This window comes from Erinaceus europaeus, chromosome 7 (assembly GCF_950295315.1).
Source record: "Erinaceus europaeus chromosome 7, mEriEur2.1, whole genome shotgun sequence".
NCBI lineage: Eukaryota > Metazoa > Chordata > Mammalia > Eulipotyphla > Erinaceidae > Erinaceus > Erinaceus europaeus.
The window spans coordinates 64,284,557-64,301,781 of NC_080168.1; the positions used below are offsets into that span (position 1 = coordinate 64,284,557).

The 17,225-nt window shown below is 45.6% G+C and overlaps 1 protein-coding gene across 11 annotated transcripts in view; it reads left to right on the top strand.

The window, feature by feature from the left end:
- Positions 1 to 17,225, top strand: part of PPFIBP1 (PPFIA binding protein 1) — a 150,877-nt gene that overhangs the window by 81,845 nt on the left and 51,807 nt on the right. For 9 of the 11 annotated variants that reach the window (XM_060194558.1, XM_060194559.1, XM_060194560.1 and 6 more), the window contains 5 exons: positions 5,452 to 5,543; positions 6,189 to 6,394; positions 8,191 to 8,277; positions 10,484 to 10,597; positions 12,567 to 12,698. In XM_060194558.1, coding sequence (XP_060050541.1) covers positions 5,480 to 5,543; positions 6,189 to 6,394; positions 8,191 to 8,277; positions 10,484 to 10,597; positions 12,567 to 12,698 — 603 coding nt within the window. In that variant the 5' untranslated portion in view covers positions 5,452 to 5,479. Of the gene's footprint in view, positions 1 to 5,451; positions 5,544 to 6,188; positions 6,395 to 8,190; positions 8,278 to 10,483; positions 10,598 to 12,566; positions 12,699 to 17,225 lie in introns of those variants that run through there. The other 2 variants (XM_060194564.1, XM_060194566.1) reach the window with 2 other exon arrangements.

The following is a 17,225-nucleotide window of genomic DNA, read 5'->3' on the forward strand; positions in this document are numbered from 1 at the left end:
AAAGGGAGGGACAGATAAAGAGGAAGAGAGACAGAAAGACACCTGTGGGGAGTTGGATGGTAGTGTAGGCGGTGCAATGTGCAAGGATTGGCGTAAGGATCCTGGTTCAAGCCCTCAGCTCCCCACCTGCAGGGGAGTCTCTTCACAGGAGGTGAAGCAGGTCTGCAGGTGTCTGTCTTTCTCTCCCCCTCTGTCTTTCCCTCCTCTCTCCATTTCTCTCTGTCCTATCTAACAATGATGACATCAGTAACGACAACAATAATAACTACAACAATTTAAAAAAAGGCAACAAAAGGGAACATAAATATAAAAAAATTAAAAAGAAAGAAGGAAAGAAAGACACCTGTAGACCTGCTTCACTGTGAGTCTTTCCCCCTGCAGGTGGGGATCAGGGGCTTGAACCAAGGACCTTGTGCACTGTAATGTGAGCACTTAACCAGGTGCGCCACCACCTTGTTCATTTTTTTCTACGTTCCTGCATTCACTTCCTTTTAAGTCACACCTACACCTATTCCTAGCGTCATTCCTCCCCCCTCCCCTTTCTCTCTGCTAAGGAAGAAAAGCTACTTCTAGCTTCCTCTGGTGTTTTCTAGATTTTCTTAGTTCTCCTCCCCCTCCCCAAGTTTATGTTATTTATTTCATGAGCGACAGAGACCCAAACAGCACTCTGGCTTCTGCAGGTGCCAGTGCAGGGACTGACCTCCGGACCTCATGCTGGCATGTCCAGAGCTCCTGGGCTATAGGAGGAACATTCTTTTTATTATTATTATTCTTTGTTTCCCTTTTGTTGCCCTTGTTGTTTATTGTCGTTGTTGTTATCGCTGTCGTAGAGAAATTGAGTGAGGAGGGGAAGACAGAGAGGGGAGAGAAAGATAGACACCTGCAGACCTGCTTCACCAACTGAATGACTCCCCTGCATGTGAGGATCCGGGAGCCCAAACCCAGGATCCTGATGCTGGTCCTTGCGCTTTCTGCCAAGTGCAGTTAACCCACTGCGCCACCGCCTGGCTCCCAGGAGGAACATTCTTAAGTATGTGAGGATACTCCCAAGAATCTTCCAGAAATTATTTTGAAGACACAGGGAGAACTTTTTTTTTTTTTCTCTTTTCTTTAGAGGACAAGACTTTCTGAAGCTTTTCTGGAGCTGTCATCTTTTTCTCTCTCTCTCTTTTTCTTTCTTTCTTTCTTCCCTTTTTAATAAAATGGAAATATTGACAAGACCACAGGATAAGAGGGGTACAATTCCACATAATACCCACCACCAGAACTTCATATCCTATCCCCTCCTTTGATAGCTTTCCTATTCTTTATCCCTCTGGGAGTATGGACCCAAGGTCAGTGTGGGGTGCAGAAGGTGGAAGGTCTGGCTTCTGTAATTGCTTCTCCGCTGAACATGGGTGCTGGCAAGTCGATCCATACTCCCAGCCTGCCTCTCTCTTTCCCTAGTGGGGCAGGGATCTAGGGAGGAAGTGGAGGCATCATGTCTTACATGAATATACTGCTCTTGTGTTCCTGGACTAGCCATGTCCACTGCATTTTACTTTTCACCTTTGTGTGTTTAAAGTACAGTTATGCTATACTAATAGCATATTAGTCTATCTCTTTGTGATATGTCTGTCTCTTTCCCCTCCTAATTTCACCTTTCCATTTTTAAAAATACTCTGACCCAGCCGTAAATGTTGACAGAGCTGTAGCGACACAGATGCTCACCACGCATGAGGCCACTTCTAAAATAGCTGAGCACTTGGGCAAGCCAGACTTGTTGTGACTGTGGCAATGTCATTCTTCGCGTGAGTGCTCTTATCATGTTAGTGTACGGTCCCCTGTTTTCTGTCTAGAAAACCCATTTGGAATGCATCAAGATGGACTCTGTGGCCAGTCCCGGTGACTATAACGTGCTTGAAAAGATGTGGATTCTGAAAACTGAGAAATGTTATGTATGTACAGACTGTTGTATTTACTGTCAAATGTAAAACATTAATCCCCCAGTAGAGGAAAAAAAAAGAAAAAAAGAAAAGAAAAGATGTGGATTCTGAGTTTGGGCAGTTTTGTTCCAAACATTGAGTCTGCTCAGCATGACTGAGATTTGCCTCTGAAATAGACTACGTCTTCAGTTTTTCTTACTCCTGCCTTGCCCACCATTCCAAAAAGAAAGGGAGGAGAAAAAAAGTAACATCTGGGGCAGATGGGGGGAAAAATGTCAGGACAATTGACTTAAACTCCACCACACCCCACAAGTAAATATGACTGGATCAGTTCTGTGTGGTTCTCTGGTGTTTTTTTTTTACCTGATGTATTTGGAGCCTCTGTTACTGTTTGCAAAAGTGTTGACTTCCTGATGAGCTGACTCTGACTGTGATATGTTCTTTCTAGTGCTTTCTGGCTTGCAGTCATTTCTTACATGAATATACTGCTTGTGCATTCCTGGACTGGCCATGTCCACTGCATTTTACTTCTCATGTCGGTGTGTGTAAAGTACATCTATGCTATACTAACAGCATATTGCTAGAGCTGCCTGTTGTCTCTTTCTTTCCCCCTCCTCTCCAACCAGCCTGGCAGTCTCTATATCTAATTATCATTTATCCCATTACCATTTTATCTAGTAGCATTTAATTCTGCCGTCTTGCCATTCAATTTCTGTATAAGTACCACGCACTAACAGATTGCGCCACTGGAGCTCCAGCCATTCAATTTCTTCCTCCCCTATGTTTCTGCAGTTTTGTTGTGATGGCTTTTAGACCATGTTTATTAGTACTGCACTTCATCAACCCAATTGGCTTTTTCACTTACAACTTTTTATGCATATATATATATATATATATATATATATAATTATTTTTTTTTTTAGCGTGGCACCAGAGAATGAACTCAGGACTTCATGAGTGTCACTGAGCAATCTCTCTGGCCTCATTTTTTTTTTTATGCTATGTGGGTTTCGTTTGTTTTTGAGAGACACCACAGCACTGTCCATGATGCTTCCATTTATTGCTGGGGCTTGAACCCAGGGCCTCAGGCCCACAAGGCTTGTTCTTTCTTGGGTGAGCTACCACCCCACTCCCTTGTATCACACTGTAAATTAGGGGGAAAAAATAGGTTCTTTGCTATGTTTGAGACTGCTGCCTCTCTCTCTTTAATTTTTTTTCTTGCCTCCAGGGTTATTGCTGGGACTCGGAAATCCACTGCTCCTGGAGGCTATTTTTCCCCTTTTGTTGCCCTTGTTGTTTATCATTGTTGTTATTATTGTTGTTTATTGCTGTTGTTGTTTTTGGATAGGACAGAGAGAAAATGGAGAGAGGATGGAAAGACAGGGGGAGAGAAAGATAGACACGAGCAGACCTGCTTCATCGCCCGTCAAGTGACCCCCCTGCAGGTGGGAAGCTGGGAGGCTTGAACCGTTATGCCGCTCCTTGAGCTTTGCACTATGTGCACTTAACCTGCTGTACTACTGCCTGGCCCCCTCTCTTTAAATGGTATGTATTTATTGGATAGAGACAGAGAAATCAAGAGGGGCAGAATAGAGAAGGAGAGAGACAGAGAGACATCTGCAGATCAGTTACACTGCTCATGAAGCTTTTCCCCTGCAGCTGGGGAGTGAGGGGCTTGAACCTAAGTCCTTGCACATTGTAACATGTGCGTTCAACCAGGTAAGCCACTGCCTTCTCTGTTGTTACATTTGAACTTCCCTCTGAACAGAACAGACTAGAGACAGCTGCCTGGGCTGCCTGTGGGGCTGGCAAGTGTTCAGGAGCCTCAGAACAAAGATGAGTTTTTCTCTCACCTGGTAAGGAGGTGAGAGTTTTTCTGACCTGGGCTTTCCCGCATGTTACTAGCACACCCCATGTCTGTAGCTGGCTTTGACCTGCGTGTCTCTGCCTTATTTATATGCATCTCTCATAGTGGCTCAGAAGGGAAGCCACTGAATTACCCCAAAGCTGGGGACTGTACACACTTGTTCCTAATCCCTTGTCTGCTTGGAATTTTGTAGCCTGGTGGGGTGCTCTGCTGCCTTGGCCTGTCCACGCAAGTTGTGACAGCTCCCCAGGTCCTTCTCGCCTGGTGTGCTGGTCCCTTGGTTTCTGTTTGCCCACTAATCCACGCCTGAGTATTTGTGTGCTGTTGCCACATAAAACGGTAGTGACATCTGGGAAACTGGGGCGAAATCCATAGAAAGTGATAGAATTTGCAGATGAAGGGTTGGGTGGTGGTTCATCAAAGTTGCAGATGGGCTTGACCTTTTGCAAGGATGAGTGCAGAACTGATCCAGGAAGCAGCTGGCCAGAACTGTTGGTATATTTGTGTTAGGCTAACCTGGAATTCGCTGCCAGGAAATGGGGGGGCAAAGGTCTCTTTTCCATGGGCACACCCCTCCCTTCCGCTTGCCTGAGCCTTACTGGGAGGATTTGCCTGGGCTCTTATTTCCTCCCTAACATGCATAGATCGATTACTGTTGAAGATCAAGTACTGTGGAAGGGCTGGGCAGTGCTGACCGGTTGAACTAACAAATTACCAGGCACAAGAACCTGGATTTGAGCCCCTGCTCCCCACCTGCAAGAGGGAAGCTTCTTGAGCAGTGAAGCAGGTCTGCAGGTGTGTCTCTCTCTTTCTCTTTCTCCTTCTCTTTCTCCCTCACCTTCACAGTTTCTCTCTGTCCTATCAAATAAACACATCAGAATAAAAAGAACAAAAATTCTGGCCTGGGTAGATTGCTCCAGAGTGGTATCACACATATGTGGAACTCTTGATTCATCCCCTGCCACTGCTAAAAAAATATTCCAAACCTTTTTGCTCTCATTTACAAAAGAGAGATGAGTGTACTGGTTAGCTCTGGTTGTGGTCACGTGAGGGATCTGGCTGGTTTTTCTCAATAGATGGCAGTCACTGTAGGGCCTTGGTCATCTGTGTTATGTAGCAAAACAGCAGCTCATGTGTGTGTGTTTAATATACATATTCACTAGCCCTCTTGTAATATGGGTCTCAGTGTAAGATGTTATACAGAAGAGGGGGAAAAAATGAAGTTTTATGAACAGATGGGGTGGGGTTTGTGCAGGACTCGAAGAAGTCTCAGGTCCTCAACATCCTCTACCCCAAAGTTGCCCCAGAGCAGGGGAGATGGCATAATGGTTATACAAACAGACTCTCGTGTCTGGGGCTCCAAGGTCCTAAGTCCAATCCCCAGCACCACCGTATGCCTGAGTATGTTCTGGTAAAAAAAAAAATGCCCAGTGCCCAGAAAAGAGAGCGAGGACTTTAGAGCATGGCCTGGAAGCCTGGTGGCCGTTAGTGCAGGAAGTGGGACTGGCTTGGCTCACTGACCTGTCTTTGACACTTGTGCCCATGGCCCCCAGTTCTGCCTGCTCAGAAACTCACACTCCAGACTCTCCTGCTGGGCGGCCTGGCCATAGGAAACTCCTCAGTAATGTAGTGTAATGGCTGCCTTTTTACCTCTTTCAGACCTCGGCCAGAAGTCACCGGTGGCAAAATGATGAGCGACGCCAGCGACATGCTGGCCGCAGCGCTGGAGCAGATGGACGGAATCATCGCAGGTAACCAGCTCGCCTGCTCTGAGGGAGCCTGTTAACTAGAAATTGAGAGAGAGGATGGAGAGACAGAGAGAGGGGAGACAACTGCAGACCTTGTTCACTGCTCATGAAGCATTCCCCCTGCAGGTGGGGAATGGGGGCTCAAACCCAGGTCCATGTGCTTATCCTTTTGTGTAGTACTGTGTGTACTTAACAGAATGCACCATTGCCCCCCCCACTGTCTTTTATCCCTAAGTTCTTTTTTTTTCCTTTTTTTAAAAAAATTTATTTATTCCTTTCTGTTGCCCTTGTTTTATTGTTGTTATTATTGATGTCATTGTATAGGACAGAGAGAAATGGAGAGAGGAGGGGAAGACACAGAGGGGGAGAGAAAAGGAGAGACACTTGCAGACCTGCTTCACTGCTTGTGAAGCGACTCCCCTGCAGGTGGGGGCTTGAACTGGGACCCTTACACTGGTCCTTGAGCTTCACGTGCGCTTAACCCACTGCACTACGGCCCAACTACATATCCCTAAGTTCTACCTATAGGTGAGATCATCTGGCATTGGGATCCAGGCTTAGCCTCCCTCCCTCTTTCTCTCTCTCTCTCTCATTCTCTCTCTCTCTCATTCTTTCTCTCTCTCTCTCTCTCTCTCTCTCCACTCACAGGTTCCAAGGCCCTAGAGTACTCCAATGGCATCTTCGACTGCCAGTCCCCCACCTCCCCGTTCATGGGGAGCCTGCGGGCGCTGCACCTGGTGGAGGACCTTCGTGCCCTGTTAGAGATGATGGAGGCAGACGAGAAGGAGGGCCTGCGCTGCCAGGTCCCTGACTCCACGGCTGAGACACTGGTGGAGTGGCTGCAGAGTCACATGGTGGGTGGCCCAAACCCCACCCCATCTCCATGACCTCTGTCTGGGCTGGGCCAATGACAGCATGGGAAAGAGACCCTTTAGACTCCAAGGATACACATGCCTGTTCTCCCAGTCTCTCTCCTGCAAGTCCTGTGCACTGCCACTGTGCTGTCCTGGCCCAGAGGGGGTGTCTTAACCCTTCCTTCCTTTTTGTTTGCTATCTGGTTTATAGCTGGGACCTGGTGCTGGCATTTCGAATCCACTGTTCCCAATGGCCTTTTTTTTTTTTTCATTTTTCCTTTCTGCTTTTTAACTGGACAGGACAGAGAGAAAGGGGAGAGAGACCTCTGCAGACCTGCTTCCCCCCTGCAGGTGGAGAGCAGGGCCTTGAACCTGGGCCCTTAAAGGCTCAGGTGGTCACATGTACACTTAATCACCTGGCCTGTAACAAACACTTTAGCACCAGGTCACCAGAAGGCAGGGATAAGCTGCAGGGCCCTAGACAGCCCTGTAAAGGAGAGAGAACTGCCATAGTCACGCTGGGACCCCAGAGCAGCCTGTTGGGAAGTGCCCTCTGGTGGTGAACAGCCATCATTTCAGGGCTCGTGATTTGGTCTGTACAGGCAGCCTGTGGAATGGGGCTGGGGCTTACACCAGGCCTTACACCAGGAGCTGCGGTCCTAGGCATCTTCTCCAAATCTGGTGATGTGTGGGCCTGCAGTAGTAGATGCTGTGTCTGTTTGCTTTTATTTATTTATTTGTTTGTTTGTTTGTTTTTATTTTTTAACCAGAGCACTACTCAGCTCTGGCTTATGGTAGTGCTGGGGGATTGAACCTAGAACTTGATGGAGGGTCAGGCATGAGTCTGTTTGTATAACCATTATGCTATCTACCCCCACCCTATTTACTTTTTTTTAATATTATTATTATTTGTTTGGGTGTTGCCTAGGACTCTCATGCAGGATCTCTTTTACCTATTTTATTTTATTTTATTTTATTTTGTTTTGTTTTACCAGAGCACTGCTTAGCTCTGGCTTATGGTGGTGCTGGGGATTGAACCTGGGACTTTGAAGCCTCAGGCATGAGAGTCCGTTTGTATAACCATTACGCTATCTCTCCTGCCCTCTCTCTCTTTTTTTTAAAGGTAGAAATAAAAAAGAGAGAGGCAGGTGGCACACCTGGTTAAGTATGTATAGTACCGTGCACAAGACTTGGGTTCTAGTGCCCCCCCCCCACTCCCGACCTGTAGGGAGGATGAGGTAAGGCATGTGCTCTACCTGGTGAGCTTTCTCCTGCCTCTGCAAACAGGCATTTTATTTATTTATTTATTTTACCATTTTATTGGGGAGGGGTTAATGGTTTATACTGTCATTGACACAATGTATACAATTTCCTTTTTTTTTTTTTTTGCCTCCAGGGTTATCAGTGGAGCTTGGTGCCTGCAGTGCCTGTACTAAAAATCCACCGTTCCTGGGGGCCATTTTCCCCTCTTGTTGCCCTTGTTGTTTATCGTTGTTATTTGTTATTGTTATTGATGTCGTTGTTGGATAGGACAGAGGGAAATGGAGAGAGATGGGGAAGATAGAGAGGGGGAGAGAGACACCTTCAAACCTGCTTCACCACCTGTGAAGTGACTTCCCTGCAGGTGGGGAGCCAGAGGCTCAAACTGAGATCCTTAAACCAGCCCTTGCGCTTTGCACCATGTGCACTTAACCCGCTGTGCTACCGCCTGGCCCCCTCAAACAGGCATTTTTACTTTCCTGCGGTAGATTTGTTTTAACGAGGGCTGGTATGGCCCATGCTGTTTCCTTTTTCAGACAAATGGACACCTGTCAGGGAATGGAGACGTGTATCAGGAAAGGCTGGCCCGTCTGGAAAATGATAAAGAGTCCTTGGTTCTTCAGGTAAGTGATTTTTGACATGTTAAGCCTTCCTTGTGGCAGACTTGGAAAGATGGTTAAATTCAGAATTAGCACATGCTTTCTGGTACACTCGTCGTCCCAGGTTTGATCTATGATACCATGTGGGAGATGCCAGGGCACCAGGAAAACTTGTGCTATAGTGTCTGTCCCTCTTCCTCTCTATGTGAAAGAAAAACCTATCAAAAACAAAACAAACAATAACAAAAAGGAAAAATATGGCCACTGAGAATAGGAGATTTGTCATATAGTCACAAGTCATACAGATTTGTCATGCAGATTCAGTGTCATGAGTCCCAGCAATAATAACCCTGGTGGTAATTTTTAAAAGTACAACAGTTCTTCTTAAAAAGGAAATGATTTTCCAAACAGGGATCTGAGTGGCTGTATAGGATTCCATTATACTGGATTCAATGTAACTTACTGTTGTCCATAAAAATTATTGGCACTGGGAGCCAGGCAGTAGCGCAGTGGGTTAAACGCACATGGCACAAAACACAAGGACCGGCGTAAGGAAGGATCCTGGTTCGAGCCCCCGGCTCCCCACTTGTGGGGGATTCATTTCACAAGCAGTGAAGCAGGTCTGCAGATGTCTTTCTTTCTCTCCCCCTCTCTGTCTTCCCCTCCTCTCTCCATTTCTCTCTGTCCTATCCAACAACAATAACAACAACAAGGGCAACAAAATGGGAAAATGACCTCTAGAAACAGTGGATTCGTAAAGCAGGCACCGAGCCCCAGCAATAACCCTGGAGTCAAAATAAATAAGTAAATAAATATTTTAAAAAAAATATTGGCATAAATCTTCATTTCCAAGTACTTTTCCTAAGATAGACTTTTTTTAAACAGATAGAATTACTATTTTTTAAACAGATAGAATTACTGTTGTTTTCCTTTGTTGTTTTCCTTTATTTCTATTTAAAATTTTGCTAGTGATTAAAAAGTGATTTATAAGTTTATAAGATAGCAGGTGGGTAGAATTGAACTCTACTCCCACCACTAGAGTTCTGAGCACCCCCCCCCCCCATGATAAGCATCAGTTTCCTTTTCAGCTTCGGCTCTCGAAGGCTCCATCTGAATACACAGTGTCATCTCATCTGTCCTGACCCGTCCTCTGCTCCCACATTTTACTATAGAGCCGATCGATATACAGATTTTCATCCAGCCTGTAACTGTACTGATAATGCTGAATCTATTATCAAATGTGAATATTTTATTCTCACCTTTTCAATTAAAAATTCTTGTGTCCTGTTGCCAAGGAGGTGGCTCAATTTGTAGATCACAGGAATTGCATGCCCAAGGTCCCAGGTTCTATCCCTGGTACCATATTTGCCAGAATGGTGTGCTGGTATTCATCCTCCTCCTCCCTCTTCTCTTCCTCCTCCCTTTCTCTCCCTTTCTCTATCATGAGTATATCCTGCACTCTATCTGCTGTGCCCTCCTTGATGCCATTTTTTCCCCTTCTCTGCCAGGTCCAACTAGAATCGTCCTTACTGATTTGAATTTGGAATGTTAGCGTCATTGCTTTTCTTTTTATGTATTTATTTATTTGCCTCCAGGGTTATTGCTGAGGCTCGGTGCCTGCACTACAAATTCAGTGGTCCTGGAGGCCATATTTTCCCTTTTGTTGCCCTTGTTGTTTATTGTTGTTATTATTATTGCTATTATTATTTCTGTCATTGTTGTTAGATAAGACAGAGAGAAATTAAGAGAGGAGAGGAAGACTGAGAGGGAGAGAGAAAGATAGACGCCTGAGGACCTGCTTCACCGCTTGTGAAGCGACCCCCCTGCAAGTAGGGAGCTAGGGGTTCAAACCGAGATCTTTATGCTGGTCCTTAGTGCCATGTGTGCTTAACCCGCTGTGCTATCGCCTGGCCCCCTTGCGTCATTGCTTTTCTTCCTGTCTGATAGTACTGGGCCTGGTGACTGCTGAACGCTGTCTCCTAAACCTGGTGGGAATAGCTGTAATATCAGAAATGCTGTGCATCCCAGATCAGTACTAGCTCCCCCCCCCCAACCCGACATCAGTCCTCAGACCGAAAAGAGGCCCATGAGCAGGACTGTGAAGGGCTGTCATCTCACTAGTTCTGAGGGGTGACATCCTTCCCATCTTTGTTCTGGTTAGAGCAGTGCAATTTGCAGTGGGGCCCCTGGATGCTCTCTTATCTGTTGCCCCATTTTGCTCTGAGTACAGGTGAGTGTGCTGACAGACCAGGTGGAGGCTCAGGGGGAGAAGATCCGGGATCTGGAGTTCTGTCTGGAGGAGCACAGAGAGAAGCTGAACGCCACTGAGGACATGCTGCAGCAGGTACACATGCAATGGTGTCTGAGCTGCCTTCTACCTTCCTCCTTGATGGACATGCACCTTATGTGGGCTTCTCCACGGTAGCCATAGCCAGAGCTTCAGAGCCTCAAGACACAAACATTCTCTTTCTCAGTCCTGAACTAGAATCTGGAATAGTTGTAGGCTATTGAAAATTTTTTTCTTTCGTTCTTTCTTTTTCTTCTAATTTTTACTTGATAGTACAGAAAGAAATTGAGAGAGGAGAGGGAGATAGACAGGGAGAGGGACAGAGAGACAAACCTGCAGACCTGCTTTACATCTGGTGAAACATCCCCTCTTTAGGTGGGGAGCAGATGCTCAAACCTGGATCCTTGCACTTGGCAATATGTGCGATTAACTAACCCCCTCGAAATTTGTTTCTTTTTGTTTTTATATGGATTCCTGACTCCCAAGCACCAGTGTGTATTCTATGATGAAGAAAAAGGTTAGTATTGGGGCAACAGACTGCAAAATGGTGATACAAGAGACTTCATGCTCAAGGCTTGGAAGTCCCAGGTTCAAATCCCCAGTACCATCATAAGCCAGAGCTGAGCAGTGCTTTGGTAAAAGGAAGAGAGAGGGAGGGAGGGAGAGAGAGAGAGAGAGAGAGAGAGAGAGAGCAAGCAGTCGGGTGGTAGTACAACGGGTTAAGTGCAGGTGGCGCAAAGTGCAAGGACTGGCATAAGGATCCCAGTTTGAGTCCCTGGCTCCCCACTTGCTGGGGGGTCACTTCACAAGAAGTGATGCAGGTCTGCAGGTGTCTTTCTGTCCCCCTCTCTGTCTTCCCCTCCTCTCTCCATTTCTCTCTGTCTTTTCCAACAACGATGACATTAATAACAACAATAATAATGACTACAACAATAAAACAATAAGGGCAACAAAAGATAATAAAAATAAATAAATAAATAAATAAATAGAGAGAGGGAGAGAGAGAAGAAAAAAGGAAAAAATCCAGGAGATAACCCATCTGGTGGAGCTCACACCTTACTGTAAACCAGGCCCATGGATGGCAGGATGGTGCTCTGGTGCCTTTTCCCCTTTTTCTCTCTCGGTCTAAAGAAACAAAATAAGTTGCCCTGGGAGGCCACTCAATGGCACCACCTGTGCATGAGACCCTGAGTTCATTGCCCACTGTAATGTTAAAAAAAAAAAACAACAAAGTTGGGACCAGGGGTGGTGAATACAGTGCACATTGACCCAGGTTCAAACCCCCCCCCCCAGCTTGGTCCCCACCTGCAGGAGGGAAGCTTGACGAATGGTGAAGCGGGGCTGCAGGTGTCCCCCCATCTCTCTTCCTCTCTATTTCCCCCTTTCCTCTAGATTTCTCTATCTCTATCCAATAAATAAAATAAGCACCATTCATGACTTTATTGGAAGAAAACCATCATCATGTGTACACACACACACACACACACACACACACACACACACAAACACACCACATACTACTTCTGGCTCTATGGTTTTGAGCAAGTTCTTTTTCCATCTGTGCTACAACTTCCTGTCTGGTACACAGGAGTCGTACCTAGATTCTCATTCCCTCTCTCTCTCTTTTTAAAATCTCACTGGGTATTAATTGACACATAGTTACAATCTCTCATCTCATGATAGGTTCTTGCACTACACTCTCACTTTCAGCCTAAGTCCTTGTCCACCATCCAGCCTCCTCATGGCAGACCCACTGTGTGCATGCATCCCAGGCACCACACAGTCAGGCTCTTCCCCCCACCCACTCCCCCGTGTTTTCAGGGTACTGGTCTCCTCTGGAGCAGAGCCATGTCCAGCCTTGCTCCATGCAGGCTGTTCTTGGAGCCTCCGCAGCCCTTCACCCCCGTGTGCCCTTGGCCCCATGTGGCTGCCTGTCAGCTCATTGTTGGGGGATCCCGGCCCTGTGTCCCCCTACATGTGCTCCTAGTAAGGCATCTTCCTGACCGTGTCCTGGAAACCCCCCCAGGAGCTACTGAGCAGGACGTCCCTGGAGACGCAAAAGCTGGATCTGATGGCAGAGGTGTCCAACCTGAAATTAAAGCTAACGGCAGTGGAGAAAGACAGACTGGACTACGAGGACCGATTCAGAGACTCGGAGGTACACCACATCCCTCCCCCATGAGGTTTGCTTCCTTGTCGTCTTCAAATGAGATGTTCCGGCACAGTTGTGGCTCTGATGTCAAGCCTGGGTGTATAGACCACTTCTGGAGAGGCGGAAAGGAAAAGAAAGGAACTTGTTTAGATTTGATCTGTGGGTTACTCTGTTACCCTTAAGAGTCTTTACATTTTGCAGTGTGTTCAACCATCTACACTTCCAGTCAGCCTCCTGTTGTCTTAAAACAGTTTTGGCTCGGGAGGTGCTATAGTGACTCAAACTAAAAAGCATGAGGTCCTGAGCTTGATCCGTGGGCCACAGTGATGCTCTGGTTCTCTCCTTTCTCTTTCTCTCATATTAAGAAAGAAGTACATCTGGGAGCTTAAGAAGTGGCACACCTAGTTAAGTACACATATCACCATGCACAAGTCCTCAGGATTGAGCCCCTGTTCCCCACCTGCAGAGAGGGTTGATTCGCAAGTGGTGAAAGCAGGTCTGCCTGCAGGTGTCTCTCTGTCTCTCTCTATCTTCCCTGCCCTTTTAATTTCTCTCTGACCCATCAAATAAAATAAAAAGGAAAAAAGTAGAAGAAATGGTCACTGGAAGCAGTGGATTCACACTGAGCCCCGGAGCTAATCCTAGTGGCAATAAAAAAAAAAAAGTAGATCTTAAACAAACAAACAAATAAAGCACCATAACCTACTGAGGGACCTGGGAAGTTTGTAGCAGCTAGACTACTTGATTTGCAAGCATGGGCTCTCAAGGTTGATACTCTACTTCTCTCCCTCTCTCTCTCCCTCTCTTTCTCTCTCCCTCTCTCTCTCTGGAGTAAATCTGTTTTTAAAAAGTGTAACATAGAGTTCCTGAGCTTTTGAACTGTTACTGTTGTGCTTTCTTTAAAAATCTGGGGTGGGGGAGTTGGGTGGTAGCACAGCAGGTTAAGCGCAGGTGGCACAAAGTGCAAGGACAGGCGTAAGGATCCCAGTTTGAGCCCCCAGCTCCCCACCTGTGAGGGGAATCCCTTCACAGGCGGTGAAGCAGGTCTACAGGTGTCTATCTTTTTCTCCCCCCTGTCTTCCCTACTCTCCCTATTTCTCTCAGTCCTATCCAACAACAACGAAATCAATAATAACTACAACAATAAAACAAGGACAACAAAAGGGAATAAATAAATAAATATTTTAAAAAAATTTTAAATCTGAGCCTACTTAGTATAGAGCCTTGAGTGTGACTAAAATATAGTTGCTTCTAAAAGATTGGAAGTAAAAGACTTGGAAGGCTGAGGAATTTTTTTTGGGGGGGATTTTATATTGATTTTCAAATTGTAAGACAACAAGGATATAATTCCACACCTTTCCCACCTCCAGAGTTCCATGTCCCCATCCCCTCCATTGGAAACTGCAGTAGTTCTCCCAAGGTCACAGATGTGGGTTGACTATTACTTCTATAACTATCTATATTCATATATGTATTTTTGTGCATTTTTTTCCTATGGTCCTGTCTTTTCTTCCTTTCTAAATCATACCAACACCTATTACTACTTCAAAATGTCCTTTCTTTTTTTTTTAACCTCTTCTCTTGCTGGGGCCTGATGGAATTGGGGTTCAGACCCTTCTGGTCATCTTTTCCTAACATTTCTCCTCCTCTGGGAATATAGACCAAAATTCTTTATGGGGTGCAGAAGGTAGGAGTTCTGGGTTCTGAGTAATTGCTTCTCTGCTGGACATGGGTGTTGACAGGTGCATCCATACCCCCAACCTGTTTTTATCTTTCCCTAGTGGGGCAGGGCTCTGGGGAGGGCAGGTTCTGGGACACATTGGTGAGCTCGTCTGCCCAGGATGTCAGGATGGAATCATAGTAGCATCTGTGATTTGGTACAGTAAGATAGAAAGCAGGACAAATTGTTTTACAAACAGGAACCATAAAGTAGGAATAGAGCAGATGGGAATAGGGATTTTAAGGTGGGGAGAAACTAGGATTTGGGGCCCGTGACTGATAATTTTTGCTGGAGCTTGATAGCTAAGCTGCAGGTGGATTAAAAATATTGTCAGGAAAAATGTAGTCAAGAGTTGAGAATAAAAAAGAAAAGAGGGAGTCGGGTGGTGGCGCAGCAGGTTAAGTGCACATGGTGTTAAGCGCACATGGTGTAAAGCGCAAGGACCGGCGTGAGGATCCCGGTTCATGCCCCTGGCTCCCCACCTGCAGGGGAGTCGCTTCACAAGCGGTCTGTCTTTCTCTCCCCCTCTCTGTCTTCCCCTCCTGTCTCCATTTCTCTCTGTCCTATCCAACAACAACAACATCAATAACCACAACGTTAAACAATAAGGGCAACAAAAGGGAAAACAAGTAAATAAATATAAAATAAAATAAGAGTTGAGAATAAGACTAGAAAGCTAGGTCAGGACAATATGTATTTTATAATTAACTACCACATTGATCTGACCCAGGGCCCATGTCTATTCATATTTAGCACAGGAGTCTGTATAACCTCTGATTCCATATCAGTCTGAGTTCACAGTCCAGGGTCACAGCTGGGAACACTCTAGGCTGCACTCATTTCAGGACTTCTTCCTCGAATGGCAGAGTAAGTTGACCCAGCCTCCCTTCAGACAGTCATGCAGTGCCTACCATTCTTAGTTTATAGTGAGAGCAAGGTTCTGGAGAGGCCCTCAAAAGGGCTTATGATGATGTTCCTGATGGAAGTGACCAGTGATGGTGAAGAGAGGGATCTATTAGAGGTCTAGGCCCATCATATCTACTTGGGAATCCAAAGACTCCCTGACTAGGGCCCCAGGTGATTGGGTGACCTGGTATTTGCCAAAAAGGCCATCATTAAAGTGTGCCAGTTTCTTGTCCTTTTTCAGCATTGAGTGTCATTTGTTATATTGAAACTGGTATTAGGTTTATGAGGTCTGGCCTCACCATAGGGAGGATTTTAGTGGGGTCTTATTTAACCCCAAGTTTTACTGCATTTACTTGTTTGATGATTCCAATAAAGGTTGTCATAGGGACAATAATTGTCCTATAGTTGGTAGGTATTTTTTTTTTTTTGCTAGTATTATCTCTTGGCCACTTGTATACAGTATTTCTTCTAATGATTATCAGTTGGTGATGGTAATGTTGACGCTTTCAGGAGAGATTATGAGATGTATCTTACTTTTGTGTAGTTAGTTGAGGGGCTAAAGATTTTGTGCCAGGAATCATTGTTATGTGATAGTATTGTCCAACATCGCCCCCTTCTGGTGAGGGAACAAATGTCAAAATTCAGTCTGTCCCTTTCTCTGAATGAAAAAGTGAGACCTGGGGTGGCCAGTTGGTGGCGCACCTGGTTGAGTGGACATGTTACAGTGTGTAAGCCCCTGGTCCCCACCTGCAGGTGTTAGTCTCTCTCCCATTCCATCTCCCCCCCCTTCCCTTTCAATTTCTGGCTGTCTCTATGCAATAAATAAATACAGATACTTTCTTTAAAAAAAAAAAAGGTGAGACCTGGGGGCGGGGCGTTGCACAGCAGGTTAAGTGCTCATGGCTTAAAGCACAAGGATTGGTGCAAGGATCCCAGTTTGAGCCCTCTGCTCCCCACCTGCAGGGGGTGGGTGTCGTTTCACAGGTGGTGGAACAGGTCAGGAGGTGTCTTTCTCTCCCCATCTCTGTCTTCTCCTCTCTCGATTTCTCTCTGTCCTATTCAACAACAATGACAGCAACAACAATGATAGACAACAAGGGCAGCAAAAAGGGGGGAGGAGTGAGGCCCTTGGGGCTAGGCAGTGATGCATCTGGTTAAACACACACATTTCAGTGCACAAGGTTCAAGCCCCCAGTCCCCACCTTTAGGGGGAAAGCTTCACGAGTGGTGAAGCAGGGCTACAGGTGTCTCTCTGTCTCTTTCCCTCTCTAGCTCCCCGTCCCCTCTCAATTTCTTTCTGTCTCTAATAATAAATAAATTAAAAATATTTTTTTAAAATGAGACCCTGACTCTGTAAAACAGATAAATAAATAAATAAATAAATAACAGTGTGATAAGGAGCCAGAGAAACAGCTTATCTGGTAGAGCACAGAACTTGCAAGCCTCAGGACCCCAACTTGATCCCCAGCACCATATATATTGGAGTGGCTTTTCTCCTTCACAGGTGAAATTCTATGTCATAGAAATCCAAGCTTGAAAATATTTTGAGGAATATCTGTATAGCAGTGGAGAAAAAAAAAAATTTCAAGACAAATCCTGTCACTAAAGAATATTTGCAAAACATTAATCCTCCAATAAAGAAATTTAAAAAAAAGAATATTTGCAAGGTGGTGCACCCAGTTTAGTGCCCATATTACCATGTATAGGGACCTGGTAAACTAGATCTGTAGATGTCTGTCTTTCTCCCTCTCCCCTTTCATTTTCTCTCTTTTTATTAAAATAATAATAATAATAATAATGGCTTCCTCAAGAGTGGGCTCATTGGACAGGCACCCAGTGGCAATAAAAAGAAAGGGAAAAAGGAAGAAAGAAAGGAAGGAAGAAAAGGGGCCAGGTAGTGGCGCACA